General features: G+C 37.4%; 2 protein-coding genes across 3 annotated transcripts in view; both read left to right on the forward strand.

Moving 5' to 3' along the window:
- The first annotated feature begins 1209 nt into the window (after positions 1-1209).
- Positions 1210-8580, forward strand: tmem237a (transmembrane protein 237a). Its single transcript, XM_053627220.1, has 10 exons — positions 1210-2305; positions 2450-2599; positions 2676-2769; positions 2947-3104; positions 3347-3464; positions 5111-5302; positions 6472-6545; positions 6634-6721; positions 6969-7090; positions 7164-8580. The coding sequence occupies exons 1-10, from the start codon at positions 2239-2241 to the stop codon at positions 7229-7231; spliced, it is 1131 nt and encodes a 376-aa protein (XP_053483195.1). The 5' UTR covers positions 1210-2238; the 3' UTR covers positions 7232-8580.
- Positions 8581-9013: 433 nt separating this feature from the next.
- abi2a (abl-interactor 2a) overlaps positions 9014-20606 on the forward strand; it is a 37159-nt gene continuing 25566 nt past the window's right edge. Inside the window, exon 1 of one of the 2 annotated variants that reach the window (XM_053627218.1) lies at positions 9014-9241. In XM_053627218.1, coding sequence (XP_053483193.1) covers positions 9125-9241 — 117 coding nt within the window. In that variant the 5' untranslated portion in view covers positions 9014-9124. The remainder of the gene's footprint in view (positions 9242-20606) is intronic. The other variant, XM_053627219.1, reaches the window with a different exon arrangement.

Here is a 20606-nt window from a genome sequence, read left to right on the forward strand (position 1 = left end):
TGTACAGTACATTTCAGCATGTCCTCAGGACACACATTGATCTGTGTCTCAGTAATTCTCTCATTGGTAGATGCATGTCTGTGTGGATTTAGTATAGGATTAGAAGGCCAACCTACTCTCTTCACAGCACTATATCCAGCACCATGAGTCCAGTCTGAGCACAATGAGGAGCAAACAGGCAGTAAGTTACATTCTCTACACTTTACAGATTATACAACAACAGATATTACTCTACATAGTGACACTCCTGAGGCTTAAGTTTGTTTGAGGCTTCTTTTGGACTGCGGATTAGTTTCTGTTCCTGATACGAGTGGCATGTGATCTGTGTTGGGAAATAATTCATGCGTTGATGTGCCACAGTGCAGTAGGCTTGCAGTTGATTTTATATTAAATTAGGCACAGATGTCGCTGCTAACTAATAGCTACCGGGAGCTTTTCATTAAAGAACTTTGTTAAGGGTGGTTATTTAAATAAGCTGTATACAACCTTTAATCCGGTTGTTTTAAAAGATACTCCTTTAGCTAAACCAGATTGTGTTTCTTTCAATGGCAATATCAATCAATGGGTTATTATTATATACATATATCATCAAATAGCCATATTTTGTAAGAGACCTCATAACGTATTCTTGCACCAAGTGCATTTGGAGGTTTAATCAGATTATGTGATTGGATTGTGATCTCCCTAGTGTGTCTGGAAGGCATGAAGAATGTTTTGGTTGAACATTGTTTTACTGTAACTATGTAAAATTCTGTATTTTTAATAGATCATATTTCTATATTTACATCTGTATTTTTAATGTATTAAGCATGCATAGCAGCATAACTACCAAACCTTTTTTTCTCCTGGATTTTGTTTTACAATGCATATTCTAACACACCTTCTTTTTGCTTTGATTTTCAGCATGATATGCCTCACATGCCAAGGTCAGGTTCTTAATAACTCTTTTAGAATAACTCTTAACATTTAATAGTGTACTCTTAAGGATTCCTTGATTAGTCCTTCTGGGGGAAGCTTTAGATTCTATATAAAACACTACAACAAAGGGTTTCTTTTCAGAAAATATACCATGGGCAACCAATTAAGAAAGATAGAACAGTTTTAAAAAATGGAGGAATCAGTTTTTCTAAGAGTGGAGTTTGTTATTGTAATGTTTGGATAAAGTCAGTTTAATCTAGCATCGTGGAGTGTTTTTCAGTTTGTCCCACTGTTGAACCCTTCAGGTTCTTATGAGGGATTCTCTAACAGAAAAGGTTCAAAGTAAAAACCCATAGAACCCTTAAATTATCCACAGAACTCTTGAGGAACCCTTTTTTTCTAAGACTGTGGGAAACAGATAATTAACTTTGCATTTGCGTCTCTCAGAATCATTTAGAGAAATATATCTAGTATGCAGACACAGTGATCAACATGGCTTTTGTCCTGCATGGCTTCACAAATGCCAGTTTCATAAGGAAGTGATTCTTGACTTTTCATTCTTATTTTGTGCCACGATTTCGCAAACATGATGCTGAAGTCAAGAAACTGGGGGTGAGTAAAAAGACCTGTAACACTGGAGTACCTGAGGAGTAATAAGAGATGCTAGTTTATTTAATTAACTACATAAATAAGATGTACAAGTGAATTGGATTCATGTGAAATACATCTGTTCCCATAGTTCTATTAATATTTCATTTGATTTGATTTCATATTTCATTTGATTGGCTCAGTGGTTAAATGAAATGTGAATTTCTCTCTTTTTTCCTCTACCACAAGTAAAGTTGTAATCTAGTCTGTTTATGTCCAAAATTGCATTTAAAGATTCGATTTGGACCATGACACTGGGCATCATGGACCAACTGACAGCCAGTATCAGATTACTAACTGCACTGAGCAGAATTAAGTGTATTTTTGTAACATTCACTGTGTGAAGAAATCACACTTGGCTCGAAAGTTTTTAGACACCTTTAGGCAGGCTGACTGTACCTAAAGTTATCATTGCAGGTAGTTAAGTCATGTTTAATAACATTTCCATCATTTTGGTGACACTTATGTTTTTGTAAAGGTGTTAAGGTGTTAATTTATGTTATAGATAGAATCCCCCAATTTTGCCCGAATTCGCCCTGTTTATCCAACAGGATTTCTCAGGCTGCCAAACAATTATTTTACTCTACTTTAATGTACCTTGTTACCCAGATTGAACTAGGTAAAGAGAGCAACTCTTAGTATAGTTATTTTTCTGGCCTTTACCTAGAGGACATGTTGATTACCAAATCCAAGAAAAGAAAGGCTAAGAAGGAAATCAATGGATTGAAAGAGCCGGAGAGTAAGACCATTTCACCTCTATTCATTTTTAATAGTTGTGCAAGTGAGCAGTCAAGCCAAAATTGTTACTGATCAGTTCACTTTGGATTTCTGGATATTTATAGTGTGTCTTTCTGTGTTCTGCTAATATGATTGACCTGTCTAGTGGAGACCTGTCTAGAGTCTACTGTTGAAATGGAAGAGTTGGTGAGCTGTAATCCATCAGGAAGCATGGATGCTCGTTCCCCTGAGCCTCAGGACATTCCACCACAGAAGAAGAAGAAAAAGAAGAGTAAGAAGATGGCACATACATTCGGTAATCAGTTTAGGTGAACACCTTGAACTATTTTCCCCATTTTATTCTGTCATATTTATTACACTTGTCTTTGTAGCTATGGAAAGTGAACAGCAAGACCTTGTGAATGGAGACACACAAATGTCACCCACAGATAGAAAGGAAGTTACTAGGAAATCTAGACGAAAGAGGTGAGAATGGAAGTAAAAAAAACAACAGAAAAGCTCATCTGTGGAAATATTTGATTTCCCTGTGATGAACTGAATCAAGTTTCTTAATAAAAGACAAAATGAATGAACTGAAAAGGAAATGCAACTGGTCAGTTTTTACTGTGGTTCTTTTCTTATAGAATTATATTTTTTCTGTAGGAAATCTAAGATAACAGAGAATCAGCATAATAACAGTGTGGACGTGGAGGACGACGATGTTGTCACTGATGCACATACTTCTATCTCTCACCGTTCTCTGTTTTCCACCCCTCTGGGTCACAGCCAGTCTCTCAGCAAAGTGTTTGTGGAGAGAAGCCGTGAGTTCTTCATTCATTAGAAATAAATCACTACAATTTACGGCTCATTGCATTGTTTGTTCAAATGTAAGGAAGTGAGAATTGCTTATAGGCAAAATTATGATGATGTAGAATGCATAATTTCTTCATTAGTCATGATGTCTTTTTTCTGCTTTGAAACATGTTCTCTGGAAAAAGTCATTCTTTTTGACTAGGACCAGTGAAGCATGTCTAGTGTGTCTCAGGGAGCGTTTTTCTTTCAGGTCGGTTTCAGGCAACAGATCGGCTGGACCTGGGCCATGAGCAGGTGAAAGAGCTCTTGGAGGTCGGATCCATGTGGAACTCACGAGATGTTGCCTTAAGAGTCCACAGTGGCTTCAGGTAAGTGAAGAAGCAGGAAGCCACAGTATTATTTAATGAATCTCCAATCTCATCTATAAATAATTTACAACCCCAATTTTGAAGAAGTTGGGACAGTATGGAAAATGCAAAACAACAAAGAAAAAGAGTCATTTGAAACTTCAACTCACCCTGTACTATATTGAAAAATATATTTTTGAAAATATACACTCATTTCAAATCTGATGACTGCAATACACTCCAAAAAAAGTTGGGACTGTCGACTGTTTACCACTGTGCAACATCATCTTTTCTTTTAATAACACTTATTAAGAGTTTGGACACTGAAGACACCAGTTGGTTAAATTTAGCAAGCGGAATTCCCCCCATTCATCCATTATGCATTTATGTGCAACTGTGCAACTGTACAGGGCCTTCATTGCCTTATTTTGGCTGCAGGACTGCAGGTAGGCCATGCTAGCACCCCCACTCTCTGCTTACGCAACCATGCGCTTGTAATCTGGGCAGAATGTGGTTTGGCATTGTCCTGCTCTGGATGGAAGCATATGTTGCTCCAAAATGTGTACAGATCTTTCTGCATTAATGGTGCACTCATAGATGTGCAAGTTACCCATGCCATGGACACACCCCCATACCATGACAGACATTGGCTTTTGGACCTGACGCTGATAACAGCTTGGATGGTCCTTTTCCTCTTTGGTACACAACACGACAGCTGTTTTGTCCAAAAATTATTTGAAATGTTGACTCGTTGGACCACAAAACACGATTCCACTGTGCTACTGTCCATCTCAGATGAGACCTAGCCCAGAGAAGTCGGAGGTGCTTCTGGACAGTGTTGATGTATGGCTTCTGCTTTGCAGAGTAAAGCCTTAACTTGCATCTGTGGATGCAAGTTACACCAAGGTTTACCAAAGTATTCCCGAGCCCATGTCAGGATATCCATTACAGACTCATGACAGTTTTTAAGACAATGACGTCTGAGGGATCGGAGATCACGTGCATTCAGAAGTGGTTTTCAGCCTTGCCCTTTACGCACAGAGATTGGACTTGAATTCCTTGAACCTATTCATTATATGTGCACTGTAGAAGGTGAAATGCCCAAAATCCTACTGATGTATCTTTGGGGAATGTTGTTCTGAAAGTGTTGATTATTTGCTGGCGCATCTGTTGGCAGATTGGTGAGCCTCGACCCATCCTTGCTTTTGAAGGACTAGACCATTTTTGGAGGCTCCTTATATACTATGATTAGACGATTGCCTCACCTGTTTCACATCACCTTCTTATTTCAAATTGACACTTCGCTATTGGTCCTAAATTGCCCCTGTCCCAACTTTTTTGGAACGTGTTGCATGCATCAATTTCAAAATAAACGTTTATCTTCAAAAAACTATGCAGTTAACAGTTAGGTAAAACATCAAAAACCTTGTCTTTATATGTGTTTGGTTTAAATACAAGTGAAAGTACATTTACAAATCACTCCTCTTTGCTTTGATTAGCATTTTCATACTATCCTAACTTTATCGGAATTGGGGTTGTAGATAAATCAGTTATTCATAATCATGGGAATTAAATTCAAAGCCATTTAAAATTCTTGGTACATTTCAACACAGCTACTGAGTTTACCTTCATGCATCATGTTGAGTTTTTCTGTTTGCTTTATGTAGGCTCATCGGACTCTTCTGTCATGGATTTCTGGCAGGTTGTGCAATATGGAACATCATTGTTATTTATGTGCTGGCTGGAGAGCAGCTGAAAACACTGTCAAACCTGTTACAGCAGTACCACAGCTTAGCATACCCCACCCAGTCTCTACTGTACTTTCTGCTGGCTATAAGCTCTGTGTCTGCCTTCGACAGGTGTGTGTACTTAATATCAGACATGATCACACAGTATATTCGGACCTAGAACATTAGGGTCTCTAAACTGCCTGTACTAAATTAACATTGCTTTGTGTTGTACCAAGGATTAAAACAAGCCCAAACTTTAATTGCTTCAGTCTTTGCAGTTGAGGGTTAAGAGCCTTGCTCAAGGGCCCAACAGTGGCTATGGGAGTCCTATGGTTTGATTCTGCAACCAAATTGTAACTACTGAATTACCAGTGCAACCTTAAACTCTGAGCTACCATTACTACATTTCACAATATTAGGGTCCTGTTCCACCTGGAAGATTGCAGGTTCAAATTCTAGGATTGCCAGTGTCACATGTGTGCATTTGAGCAAGGTAGACCCTTCTAGTACATTCTGCCTCACCTCTAATAAAATCATCTGCTAAATGATAGATAACAGTATACTTTGGTAAATGCACACCAACATCATGTCTTCAGATTTAGGGCTCCTGGCATATCGATTTCTCAGCATGCTCTAAGGTTTTTGTGTCCTGACTCATAGGTGGTGGATGAACTTCCCCTTCCAGTCTAAATGTCTTATGTCAACATCACTTTCGCAAAAGTCTAAGGAGCTACCTTTTCACTTGATATCTGGCATTACAGTTCTTTGTATGGCTTACTTTTGTTTTAAACTGTATCAATTGTTTTTTTGTGTGTTATTTGTTTTTCCTTCCTAGTATTTGTTTACACATTTAATCAGGTTCCCAGATTAAAATTTTTCTTTTAACTGCAGACTAGACCATTCAACACTGATATGAATCAGCTTTAATCTTTATTCTCCCAGATTATGAATTATTACAGACTTGCTCCAGATGAGAGCATCTGCCAAATAACCAAATGTATAATGCATATGACAGAATGTTACCTGGTCAGAACTCGACAATATACACCTAAACAATTTATGAGATTCATTCATTCATTCAGCTTTAAATGCTTTATCCTGGACAGGGTTGTGTTGGATCTGGAGTCTGTCCCAGGAACACTGGGCGTGAAGGTGGGAATACAACCTAAATGGACACCAGTCCATCACAGGGTACATATTCACATCTAGAGGCAATTTAGAGTACCCAGGTTACCTACTGGCAAGTTTGTGGGAGATGAGGGGTTGAGGTTTTCTAATCTGCACACTCTCTTCTGCAGGGTGAATCTAGCCAAGGCCTCTATGGCTCTTAGAGGGTTCCTCATGCTTGACCCAGCAGCCCTTGCATCATTCTGTAAGCATGCCTGACAATAGTGCATGTAGAAATAAAACTAGTATACCTTTTCTATATATGAAAATGTATATTCTGTGTGTGTTTCTAGTGTACTTTGCAGCCCTTATTTTGTCTCTGAGTCAGCAGATGACTAGCGACCGCATCAACCTGTACCTTATAGCCAATGAGTCACTGTGGTGAGAATGTACCAATTACTCCTTATTATGAAAAAGCAACTTGTTTATCATGCATTTATGTATTGATTATTTATTTAGCCCACATCTTCATCCAAAATTTGCCTAAAGCAGTTATATTATTAAATAGCACATTTCATAATTATAACTAGCTTAACCAGAAATAGAAAAGTTGCAGCATAATTTAAGTGACAACACACATGACAGAACAGCACGTGCAGCAGTGTTGTTTTTTCTGTTTTTATTTCAGGCCTCCAGGCTCTGAACATCAGATTCTGCAACCTTGGATTGTAGTGAATCTGGTTGTAGCTTTACTGGTTGGACTAGCCTGGTTTTTCATCTCCACTAGACCGGATATGGACTACACAGAAGGTGTGTGTGGGTGTTGAGGAAGTTTCTTGGTAGTAATAATCTTCCACTAACATCATATTCTCATGTTCCACAGAGTTCTTAATATCCATGGAGATAGATGACTATCTACAATACAAGGACAAATCAGAAATCCCTTCCTGAAAATCTCAGACTTATCAGGACAACTGGAATCAGTGTTTCCGAAGCATAAAATATTTTGACATCAGCAAGGAAGAATCTTGACAACAAAGCATTGTAAAAACAAAGTACTTGCTATTTTATTAGAAAACAGATACACTCACAGCACAGGCTAAAACTGGGAAAACCAGGAAGTAACAAAACCCACCAGCCCTACAAACCCTGAGCTGACCAGAATAAAGGAGTTATGTTAAAGATGAATTAACAGCTTAATATATGTTAATTGATAAAGTTAAGGCTAGCAAAATAGGATTTGTTACATAAGTTAGGCTATTTATATTGGTGTTTTTTTTCTGTTTTGTATACTGTATATTACATTATAACAAATATAATCACTTTAACATGGTGGCTTAGCGGTTTGTATGTTTTCCTTGCACCTCCAGGGATGGGGGTTCGATTTCCGCCTCCTCCCTGTGAGCATGGAGTTTCATTTTCACCCCGTGCTTTGGAGGTTTCCTTTGGGTACTCTGGTTTCCTCCCCAGTCCAAAGACATGCCTTGAAGGCTGATTTGTCATCTCTAAATTGTCTGTAGTGTGTGAATGTGTGTGTGTGTGTGTGTGTGTGTGTGTGTGTGTGTGTGTGTGTGTGTGTGTGTGTGTGTGTGTGTGTGTGTCCTCTATTGTGCTCTGAATTCCCTGGCATAGGCACCAGGCTGTGTAGGATAAGCATTATAGAAAATGGATGGATGGATGGATGGATGGATGGATAATTACTTGTTATTGATAATTATATTTTGGTTGCTTAATGGTTTAGTAGTAGTCATACGCAGGCCTGACCAATGTGATCAAGAGATACATTCACAAATTTCACTTGATTGTGAATAAAAGACATGTGTTTCACTATTTGTTCATCAGATTCATCTTTGCTTGAATGATATTGCACCTCACTTGTAAAAGCATCAGTCAAACAAACAAACAATCAAACAAACAAACACATACATACATACATACATACATATATCCATATATACATACTGCATACATGCATGCATAAATGAATGAATGAATGAATGAATGAATGAAAATGTGAATCTAAATTGCAATTGTCACCAGGAGTGATATTTCAAAAGTTTTCAAAATAGGCAATTATAGGGCAGAATAAAATAGAGCAAGATATGAAAATGATAAAACAAGATTTTTTATTTTTTTTTAACTTGCAGCAGGGGCTCCTTCCAAAGTAAAAGACTTTCCAAGGACCCCCTTATAATCACAGCACAGATTTCATTTGGAGATCTTTTGGAATAGGACAACTATCTACCTTATTATATGAATTGATTCGAGCCGTTAAAAATGTATGTATTTATTTATTTATTATTCCCGACCTAACCATTTACCCAGATTTATCAATAAGACTAACTGATTTGTATTAAAATTGCAGGTAGATTAAATACTTGTTTTTAGGTATGGAATTTTAAATAAACCACTTTTGTTTCAATGGACCAGTCAATTAATGATAATTAAATAACATTTCCTCCAGATCTCTCTAAAACACAATAACTTGCTTCTCATTTCCAGTTCTGTCATTATCACATGAAGTGTATCACACAGCTAACCAAAGCTCTCTTCTGGGCTACATCCCAAACGCCTCTCTACTCCCTTAAGGGTGTGGACTATGACGCGTATGGAATCATGTCTTGTACACTCAGTGTAGTGCACTACACATCCGGTTATGGAAGTGGTTTAGGATAAATCCGTTTGAATAATAGGAGGTGAAATCTGCGCTTCCTGTGGCTTCCTGTGCGCGGGAGCAGAGCGCTCACTCGAGCGCGTGTATGAGTGCGCGCGTGTGTGTGCGCGCGAGTCTATCTCTCTGTGTGTACGTGAAAAAAAAACCCTAGACGTAAAAAGATGTAAAAGATGGCGGAGCTACAGATGCTCCTGGAGGAAGAAATTCCCGCCGGACGGACAGCTTTGCTGGATAGTTTCACCAACCTCGAAAGAGTCGCCGAATACTGCGAAAGTAATTACGTTCAGGTAATTCACTTTAAAGTGTTTTTAAACTTGGCCAAGTCGTGCTAATAGTCTGGGAATAACCAGCTAGCCGATTAGCATCGAGCTAACGGACTGATATTTAACGGCTGCTCTGCTTCAGTGGAGTAAAGTCGCGCTTGCCAAATCTGTTCTTGGAGTCTTTCTGTCCTGCGCGGTTTAACGTTTTACTTCCTCAGAATATCGGTTTTCACTCTAAAAATGGCGTGCTGAGTTAATCCAGAGGTTTTAGAACAGGAAAAAACAAACGGCAGTATTGTAAAATGTAGAGTGGAGTGGGACAGGACTGAGGGAGAAGTATAGTGTCGCGGTGTCCCACACGGCGCGGGGCACATAACTGTTGTCTTCAGTAAAGTTACAAAGTTAGTTAACTCTACACTGTAATGTAACTACAGCTGAAACTAACCACTATTTTTGATAATCGATTAATCTGATGATTATTTCTTCGATTAATCGATTTAGTTGGATTAAAGGGCTAGTTTTTATTTTCTGTATTTTTTCAAAAGAACGTTATTTCACACTCTACCCGATGTTTTCCTTCAAACCTTGTGCAAATTGAAGGCTATCAAAAAGGTATTAAATGTATCTATATGGTCTATTCTATACACTGTGCAAAGGATTTTTTTTTTGTAAGTATTAACATTATATTTTGAAAACAAAAAACAACTGATTGTCCACAAGCTTTAAAGCAGAAGTTAAATCAGTATATTAAAAATGCTAAAGAAGAAAAACAAAGGCACAAACTAAGTGTTAACTGGTATGAGGTTGAATGTTCTGCAGTAACACACATTCACTCGTTTAAACACTAACATGTTACTTTATTCTGTAAGTGTATGACACTTATTACATGTATATACAAACACGTTATTAATAGAAATGCACTGATACTAAATTGCTCAGCCGATAACCGATTATTCAGAGTGATATCGGCCAATACCGATAGTTCTGCCTTTTATGCCTTCTTTTAAATTAATAATAATTAATTCCACAATTCTGAAAGAAATGCAAATAAAAACTTTTTTTCTTTCAACTTCAACAAGTTGTTTCACAGTAACTGGTTTCATAAACAGAAAACATATTACTCACATTAACATTAACACATGAACTAAATTCTGAAGATTAAAGTAAGATTTCTTAACTTATTGAATGTTATTAATTCATATTAACAGAATGAATTCACTGAAATCTAAAAAAATCTCCTGTTAGGCTTCACACTCACTCACCACAAACAAAAGCATTTCTAATCAATCATTGACATCAAACTGGTAATATATAATATAAATTGTTTTATATATTGACATTAACTGGATATGAAATATACTACTCTACAAATATATTTTTCTGTGATATATATTATACTTTGTCAACTCATCTTCGTTTAAATCTTTCAATGGTGTACTGGTGCTTTAATTCAGTGCGGCAAAAAAAAAAAAGGCTGTGTTTATGAACGGTAACATCACAGACCCAACTAATCTATAATGTCAATTATTTTAATTATCGATTTTATTGATTGTTTTCTGCAGCCCTAGTATGTAACAACAGTGTTTACATTCAACAGCTTTGTGTGACTTGTATCTAGTTGTTTGCTGTTACTAATAAGAGTAACATGATCAGAAACCAAACCGTTTACTGCAGTGGTTCTGATTTGTTTTGTTACACTGATGGAAATCATAACTCACAATTATATCACAGCTATCTCTAAAGATCACTTGAATCTAATGATCACTTGAATTGAATGACTTTAATCCAAACCTTGATAACTCAAAAAGACCAAGAGCTAATAGCAACTGTAACTCATTGAACATTTCTCCCAAAGCTCTAGTACACAACTGACTATATATAAACGGTGTGCGAATTATATTACATTATAGACAGAGACGTGATGAGAGCATGGCAAATAGAGGAGAAATTTCTATCGTTATTCATTGCTTGTTTTCTTGTTCTCGTGAACAGTCTTTTTTTCTTTACATGTACTTTTCGTATTTATTCGAGTTGTGGATAGCTGCTTGCATCTTTTTAATGCTTACGTCCTTTTAATGCTTTTTGCACCGAATTTCTGTGTTCTTCCCATCTCTTTTTACTGTTTTGATGTCTCCTATTGTACGCGGCTGGAGCACGTCACGTGACACATTTTGGTGAATCACATCGCCAGAAATTATCTTTAAAGTTCTTTAGCCAATAAAATTCTGTCTCCTGGTTTAGATCAGCCTGTAGTTTCTCACTATTGGTGAGCTCTAGAAAGGAAATGACCATATTTAGACCCGCTATCATGACGCTTGAGGAAATGAGCTTTCCAACGATACCAAACGCTCATTGTTTTCTCTGAGCAATTGCTGAGATATATCTGGTTGAAAAATGCTAACTTCTGACAAAGTTTGGGGGAAGTTGACAGATGTAAGAACACCAAATGCCTAAAAATAAGCATTTTAATGTGAACTTTTGCCATTTTTATGGTATCAGTGTTAAATAAGACGTTATGTTATAGAAGCAAAATATACCAAAATCAGAAAACTGACCAGTATGAACAAACACGCCTTTTTTGTCTGCCGTGTCTTGCCTTAATTCTTAATAATATTCAGATGTTGGAATTGGGAACATCAAAAAATTGTTTTTGTTTCTGACGAAAATATCCTTTAATTTTATTTATTTTAGTCTATTTTCTCGGACTAAAATGGTATAGAGTATTAGTCAACAGCATTTAAGTTGAAGAGAAAATACAAAAATTAAACCAAATATTCACACATTTTATATATGAACTTAAAAATGTTTCAACAAAAAATGTGAAATCTGCCCTCGTGAAAACCTGATCTGATATTGGAACGTTATTATGAGACTCTACTGTAATAAAATACTGTGAATTCTTTATGCATTAGTTATTCATTGTACATGTTTTAGTGCGTTGTTCTTGAAAGAGCTTATTCACGATGTGACTTAGTTCTACCTAGCGCCATACTTAACTTCACCTGCATGTTCGTGTCATTTTGTACAGAAGGAAGTTGTAATATTAGGCTTGTGTTGTGTAAATGTCTGATTGATCTCATGTGTATAGGATGCGTTTGGGTGAGTTCATTAACCCGCTAGTAAAGCACTTCAGTTTACCGCTGTTCATTCATTGTTCAGCTTCAGCTAACGCAGCTTAAACGGCTCAAATCATGACATTATTGACTGACTGCAAGATGTATATTGGGCTTGTGCCCTTGTTCAGTTTGTCCATACTGCGCAGCTCAAAAGACCACAATAATCCTGTGCTATTTGTACAAGAGTAAATTGGCATGAAGGGCAGAATGCATTGGTTTTTCACACCACCCTCCTGCTTTGAGAATCACATCCTCATATGTTTCAGCTTCCTTCATGTCTCAGGGGCATGTACTACATCTCACATCCACCTTGTCCCTGAAACCAGATCTTGAAGCTCTGCCATGACAAATAAGCCGTTTTGCCTTATGGCTGCTTAATCAGAGATTTGTTGTGTTTGACTAGTGGACAGTGTAGTGTCTTAATTTAAATACGGTCAGGATATATATCACTATAGAAATAACTGGGATTAATGTCTGTGGATGTTTTTAGCAGTTATACCTTGTTATCTTTTGGATGTAAAACAGTTGGACTTAAAATGAGGTGTGTTTATATACATAAAGATTATTATTATTTATGATAATGATTATGAGCATTATGGAGGGTAACCATTTAAAGTTCTTTGCGTCATTTCAGTCTGGTGCAGGGATTTTGTTGTTAGGTTTGTACAGTTGTACAATATACTATGATCTTCAGCATGCCCAATTTTACCACTGAGTAAGCTTAGTGCTACTGTCTTTAGTTTTGATGAGCGGTAGTATTTGTGTTTTGTTGCTGTGTTGTTTTTTATAGGAATGTTTTAAAATTTTGTTAACAATGAGAATTCAAACAATCGAACAATACCCAGCTTTTAATTTTTTTAATTTTATTTTTAATTTTTTAAAAATATTTAAACAAGGCGGGGGTATAGATTAGGGATGGGCACGAGTACTCGATTACTTTAGTACTCGGAAGAGACATCAATGATCGATCATTAAAATGATGATCGTGCAGTTTTTCCTCCGTTTTTCTACTTTTGCTTTTACATGTTTTTGTCAGCCACGCAAAGAGCAGTGCGCACACACTACTGTAATTATGGTAACCGGGGAAAAAGCGGAGAGACGCGAGATTGCTTTCTCTGCAATAATTTTTTGATTTTGGGCAACGGGTCTTCAGAGAAACCAGTGAATGCCACCATGATGGATTCTAACTTTAGTTGTACAGTTTTTGTTTTTTGCTTCAGTCTCTATATGAACCCTTATTAAAACTGGCTAAAGAGAGCAACTGGATAACTTAAACTCTTAGTGTTAGTAAGAATTAAACTGAGCTCAGGGTCAAGCTGTGCTGTCGTTGGCTGCCACAACAATGGCAATAAACTTTAGAAATTCCAGCAATTTCTTAAGGGTACGTAATAAATTTTTGAGCACCAGCAAACCCGAAAAGAATGTCCGTGTCTGGCGCCGTATGCCTTTCATTCTATTAGAGATGTAACGGTATGAAAATTTCGTATCACTATTATTGTGACCAGAACTATCACTGTTATTACTATTATCACGGTATAGTTAAAATGTGCTGAAAATGTACAAAAAGTGCTGAAACACACACTGAAATCATTTAAACAGGTTTCATATTTGATTATGAAGTGATGGGATGGTTGTCACTAGGCTTTTTGCGATCATTTAGTTCAGTTAGAGAACATGGCGGAAGGCAGTGACGGCGCTCGGGAGAATTTCCAACCTTCCAAGAGGACCAAATCCGAAGTTTGGTCATGTTTTGGATTTTATAAAAATGTTGAGGGAAACTTAATAGAAGATGGTAACCCTGTCTGCAGAACTTGCCAGAAGAAAGTTGCTGCAAAAGGGGGCTTTGGTGCTTCATTGGCGCGTTCCCTTCCCCCCCCTCACTTTTATATCACTTATGAATACCCATGCGGCTGTGCGCATTTCATTTTCTCTTTTGATTTAGCGGCAATTTGGAGGCGGCAATTGCTTGAATGGTGGGTTCATTATCATTTTTAATAAAAAATACAACAACAAATTAGTACAATGACAAACTCGCTTATATTAAACTAAATCTCCCGCCATCGTCTTGTCAGTCAGCTCACCTCACTCTTCCTGTCAGGAATGAAATCTGACTCGTGCGGATCTGTACTGCGACTTGGACTCATTTGGCTCATGCTGAATTGAGCAGACGCAGTCAGTTTTTAACTGTAAAGTCCGCTTTCACACTCAAAAAAACAATGTTGCATGCTGCACCTGCGTCAGACTCACGCTGGGAGTGTGTGGACAGCATTTACCGCGAGTTTTACAAATTACGATAATCGAGCTCTGTTTTAATGATAATTAAACGTGACGCGGTAATGTTAACCATCAGGGAATTTTATCGTGGTTTATCGTGAAAGTGGTAACTGTTTCATCCCTACATTCTGTGCCAAATATTGGTGAGAGGAAACGAGCATGGCTTGCAGCGATGAAATTAAATTACCACTAAAGAAGGTTTGTGTGTGCTCTTATCATTTTGTGTATCACACCTGTTGCCAAGCAGTGAAAGATGGTTACCCACGTTGATAATATAATAATAACAACCGGTTGTATATAGTGGGATATAATATTATGACATACCAAACCACAATATGTGACAAAAGAGATCATCAACATGTTCATGATATGGTGTCACAATAAAAACTATCTGTTCATGAATGTACCATGCATGTCAAATGCTCCATAGTGATGGCTCCTCTATAATTTTATGCCAAGTTTTTAAGAAGGTGCCTCACCACTAATCCATGACAGTACAAAATAATCCCGGAAGCATATATATTAGACAGGCAATTACTAGTATTAATGAAATGGAGTCCAGCTCAAGTTGTAGACCAAAACTTGTACCAATAAAATGCATTAATTTCGATCAATAAGCTTTAAATATATGACAGTCCCATATACAGTGATAATAATCCCTTTGTTGCTGTTTTTAAATTTGGATAGGTAACGTAACAACTTGTCAGGCAGCATACTGTCCATAACTTTTGAGCTAGGAAGGGTTTGAGCTGACTCACACCAAACAAGAGGCCTAGATATGTAGTAAAGAATAACCACTAATAGAATTTTTACAGCAAGGACTACATAATGTAATGTATTATTTCTCAGTTGTTATTGTAAGTACTCTGCAGTACTGATGATCTCATAGAAGGCTGCAAATGAGCACTCTAGTGAGCCAAACATTTTATCATGTTCTGTGAGTCTCTGTGTTTTGATAAACTTGGTCATTGGCAAAATTTAAATAAGAAAGGCATTGAAAGGCATATTGCATCTGTTTTTTTAATTCTTGCACAATTATGTTAGCTTTGGGAGGATTCATTGTGCGCTCATCTTGTTTTTGCCATTCCTTCCTAATGCTGTGATGTTTTTAAGCCATTGCCCTGTTCCTCTGATTTCTCAGCGATGAGGTAATACAAGCTGCACCATGCTGTGTCCCCTGAGATGATGTTGAAGCTTTGTTTTGTACTTTGGAACAGTTCAGCCATCAAATCTTTAGTGGCTTGTTACTGCCTTGCCATTGCTTTAGAGGCAAAGATGTATCACCTAGATCATTTTTGTCAATATTTATTGAAGATTTCTCACATGTACATCATAACTAAATGCTATTTAAGGATTTTTAAGCTTTAATTCGAGACATATTAAGGCTAACCATGCCTGCATTGATGGTAGTTGCTAAAAAGTAGTAAAAACGAATGTATGTCAATTGAATATGAGCAAAACGCTTGCCTACATTTGTGTAGATTTGCCATTGTCATTGTAACATCAAATAAATAAACATTCATATGAAGAGTATATCGTGCTGGGATAGGCCCTGTGCTGTAGCATTGCAGGAGAATTACAAGAAAGTGCAGTTTGTTAAATCAAAACTACCATGGTGGATAAAAGTTGTGCTTGGCTGGTTATTGGTCTTTCACACATGGTATCAAGATTTGTACGCGACAGTCGACGTGTCCCTCCACACTACATGATATTGAGCAGAAATGAGGATATTGATCATAAATATTGAACGTGTTTAATATTCATGTGATCAAGATTAGACCGAGTTTGAGATTGGATTTTATACAATTTACACCATAGAATACTATGGTAAAGAGATAAGAAAGAGAAAGAGAGAATCGTTTAAGACCAGACTAAAATCCAGCCACATTTTGCAACTGTAGGCAGGGGCAAATCATCCCCAAAAACAGCTCTGTAGTGTGGCACAGGCATTACAAGAGGAAAATAGGGCTGGATGGTTGATAGAAAAGTAATCAAAACCGAAATTCAGAACCTCTATCCGACGTAATTTCCTCTTGTCAATTATTTCGGGGTTTTAATCCTGTCACTACTTTCCCCTTAAAAACATACTACCGCGTGTGTACTCGTGACTCCGCCCCATCCAGTCAGTGGCATGGAAGCAACATGGAGGCGAACTCCAACACCGAGTCAACTGAGCAACAGGAGCAGCTTGTACCAAAGAAAAGCGCAGTGTCCATCGTTTGGACGCATGTTAGCTTCAGTAAAGACGACGCCGAACAAAATGACGTCAAATGTAAACGTTACAGAAAAACCGTTTCAGTGACCAAAGGTAATACCACCAATCTGTTTCAACACTGAGCACAATCACGTTACCGAATATGAACAGTGCATGGCTCAAAAAGTGAGAGAGACTGACAAGTGCCCAGCAACAACTGCCTCCACAATGCAGGTGTCGATAACACAAGCGTTTAAGAAATGCTACACAATATGAAAAGGATTCAACAAGATGGAAAGATGCCAGTTTGTTACTACATCGCGAAAGATATGGCTCCCATAGCTACAGTGGAGTGCACTGGGTTTAAACACCTTGTTAAAACTCTACAGAAGATACACTGTACCCTTGCAGCCATATTTTCTCCAAACTGCACTGCAACATATACAAAACATGTCATAAAAAGATAGCTGCTGAACTGAAGTCTGCACTTTGCAGTCACATCTGATCTCTGGTCAAGTAGGACCATAGTTCATATAGTTTAATAGTTTGTGTTTCCTTCAATTATTTTAAAATCACAAAGATATAAGAAATGCACGCTTTCATTAGAAAAAAGTGTCCCCTTAAATAGTTGAGCATATTTACAGTACAAACCTTGTCAGTAAACTATGAGCCCAAAAAAACAAAGCAAAAAAAACCCCCAAAACAAAATAATCGTTCATTAATCGTAATCAAGGTAAAATGTTAAATTAATCGAGATTTTGATTTTAGGTCATATCGTCCAGCCCTAGAGGAAAAACACAAATCTCTGTAGGGCTGGAGTCCATCCTCTTAACTATACACATTTAAATGGAGCGTTTAAATGCATGTTCTAGAAAGTGTTATTTTCACTGCTTTCTCACTGCCTATGACGCTTGCAGTTTCCACTTGTCCCCCTTTTTCAGCATCAGAGTTGATGCCAGTGCCACTCATGTCATCATGCCACTTCCCAATGACTTCTCTGTGTATGTGTGAGTCATGGAGTGCAGTGTTGAGCTGTGTGTTGTGGAGTGATGTCCTCTGGCTCCAGCCTCATGCAGCTGGTTGTGGTTAGACAGTGCTGAGTACAGGGCCACAGGTAATTGGAACCATGTTTAACTGCTTGGAGCAGTGTGTGGTTTGGAGAACTCTGAAGGGGCCTGAGAACATCAGGGATTTTAGGAAGGCATGACGTTTCTAGCTTGTTTGTTTGGATAACCACCATGGAGACAGTATGACACCTATACAGCATTGAGAAAACATGTAGGTGAAGTATTCCTTTTTGGATCAGTCCACGGTGGATAAATAAACTCTGTACAAGCCGCCTTTATTTATTTATTCATTCATTCATTCATTCATTTTTATATATGAAGAAGAGGACACAGATGAGAGGAACTGTTAATGCTTAGCATGTTTTAATAATTTCAGAAGATTTTTCCAGTGAGCTCAACAATGTTTATAGTACTGAAACATAGCCTTCCTAACCATGGTTTGACTGATCCTTGTAAAAACCCTGTTCACTATATGATTCACTATTTTGGGAGTTTTGACATTTTGTAGGTCAAAAGTCTACTGGAGAATATCCAATGTTCTCGTGTAATGGTAAGAGGCAGTAATGAGCGCGGCACTATTTCAGACACAAGGTTTGACTAGAGCTGAAGGGAAGTTATTGCCTTTGCCCACATCAAGACTAAATGTCACTTGAAGATATGGTCTGTGTGACAGCAGGGTTTTCATGCCCATCGACCACTCGGTTAGCCCTTATATCAACCTCTAAGAGATTTTAGGTTTGTTTATCCAATGTAACAAGCAATATAAAACCCAGTCTGTGTTATAGTTGATCATGTACGTGGTAATGGGAGGAGAATCTGTGCAGTAGAAATATTTAATAAATCCGACTAATCTAATGTTTAAATCAATTCCATAAAGTACTTTATTTTTTATTTTATTTTTTTGTATTATTTCCTCATTTTCAATTAAAGTTCTAGACTTTTCTCATTGATGGACTGTGTTCTCCTCACAGCATTCAAGTTTTCATGTCACTGTAGGAAAGTACAGTGCCCTCCACTAATATTGGCACCCTTGTTAAATATGAGCAAAGAAGGCTGTGAAAAATTGTCTTTATTGTTTAACCTTTTGATCTTTTGTTCAAACAATTCACAAAAATACTCTGCTCTCATGGATATCAAACAATTGCAAACACAACACCGGTTTCTAAAAAAAATTAAAAAAATAAAATCTTTGTTAAATATAGGTGGTCACACAAGCCTCACACTGACAACAGCAGTTACAGGAGTGTTACATTACAGCCGGTAGTTGCATAACCCATGATTTAGTTGGACATGGTGTATTACTTATGTGGAAATGGTGTTTCCAGATATCACAAAGGTCTTGCACCTAATTGCTTGTCTCCTGAGGAGCTCTGTTTTTAGAACATGTGATGCTCACAGCCGTGATGCGATTTCATGGCTGAAATTATGCACTGTGAAGCTTTATTATTATGCACTGCAAAGAGTTATTTTAACATTTTTACACTCACAAAATGATTTTAGACTTTGTCCAACGATTTATTCACATTTTCATTTGAGCTCTGCTTTTCATGTAAACTACACTCATTTACATTATACAGTTGCAATCAAAAATATTCAACCCCCATTGCAAATCAGGTTTATTGTCAAAATGTACAGACTTTCAGCTGTTTGCAGTGAACAAATCAAACAAAAGCAAGTGAAATAGTTCATCACAACGAATGCTTCAAGTGGTTTCCCCAAATTCAACTGAAAATGCAACTTATAATAATTTCTCCAGTTTCAAAATTATTCAACCCCCTGAATAGAATCCCTCACATCAGCACAAATATGCAAAACGCGTGTTGTTTCAAACACACCTGATGCAACTAATTAAGGGCTTCATTAGTTGTACCAGGTGTGCTTGAGCTGAAGCACATGAAATACCTGAACTGGCTAGGGGTAGAAAATATGAAATACCTGGACCGGGCAGAAAATGGAAGCAATCAACGGCTGCAACCAGATTTTGTTTGATTTGTTCATTGAAAACAGCAGAAAGTATGTAAATTTTGAGAATAACCCTGATTTGCAATGTGGGTTGAATAATTTTGATTGCAACTATACATCTCCTTGTGCTCTGTGAAACGGAGACAAATTACACACAGTAAATGCTGTAATTACACCAAATGTGCCACCTGAATGTTCAGCTCAGGATGAAAGATGCTCAAAAGACTGTATTAGAATCCGCTGTATTTTTCGTTTTTTCTTTTGTTGTGGCCGTTGTCACTGCTCACTGGGTGTGTGAGCGTATACTTTATTGTGATACTTTTATGATGCACAGAATAACATTTAGTTTATTTACCAAAGGCAGAACTACCTCATTTAAAAGTGCATATGAGCAAAAGAGTTTCCTTTTTGCATTCATGTTTAGAAAGAAAATTAACAGAATATTGCAATATTGATATGTTTGTAATACCAGCCCCCCCCCCAGTACATGTAGTACATGCTTAATCTTGTGTAATGTAATGTAAAGTGTAAAGCAGTGTACATGTCTGTCACACATTGAAGCTTTATCTATTTCTACCATCATTATGTATCACAGACTTCACTGACAGAAATCAGGTTTGGGTTGTTTTTTTATTTTATTTAGTGGGTTAAAGTCATTTCTGATGTCGTTGATATGTTGGCTTCAGCAGGATTGGAAACTCAGGGTTGGTAATGTAAACAGAGGAGACGGTTTACTGGAAAAATGGCTGTCCTTTTAAGGTAAGGGTAGCAGTTGC

This window comes from Ictalurus furcatus, chromosome 6 (genome assembly GCF_023375685.1).
Source record: "Ictalurus furcatus strain D&B chromosome 6, Billie_1.0, whole genome shotgun sequence".
In the NCBI taxonomy this organism is placed as follows: Eukaryota; Metazoa; Chordata; class Actinopteri; order Siluriformes; family Ictaluridae; genus Ictalurus; species Ictalurus furcatus.

Bases quoted from the DNA above. Each gene is read 5' to 3' on its own strand.
- tmem237a (XM_053627220.1), top strand. From the start codon at position 2,239: ATGTTGATTACCAAATCCAAGAAAAGAAAGGCTAAGAAGGAAATCAAT. The intron at 2,770-2,946 runs GTGAGAATGGAA...TTTTTTCTGTAG, and splicing joins AGGAAATCTAGACGAAAGAG to GAAATCTAAGATAACAGAGA. The intron at 7,091-7,163 runs GTGTGTGTGGGT...CATGTTCCACAG, and splicing joins GGATATGGACTACACAGAAG to AGTTCTTAATATCCATGGAG.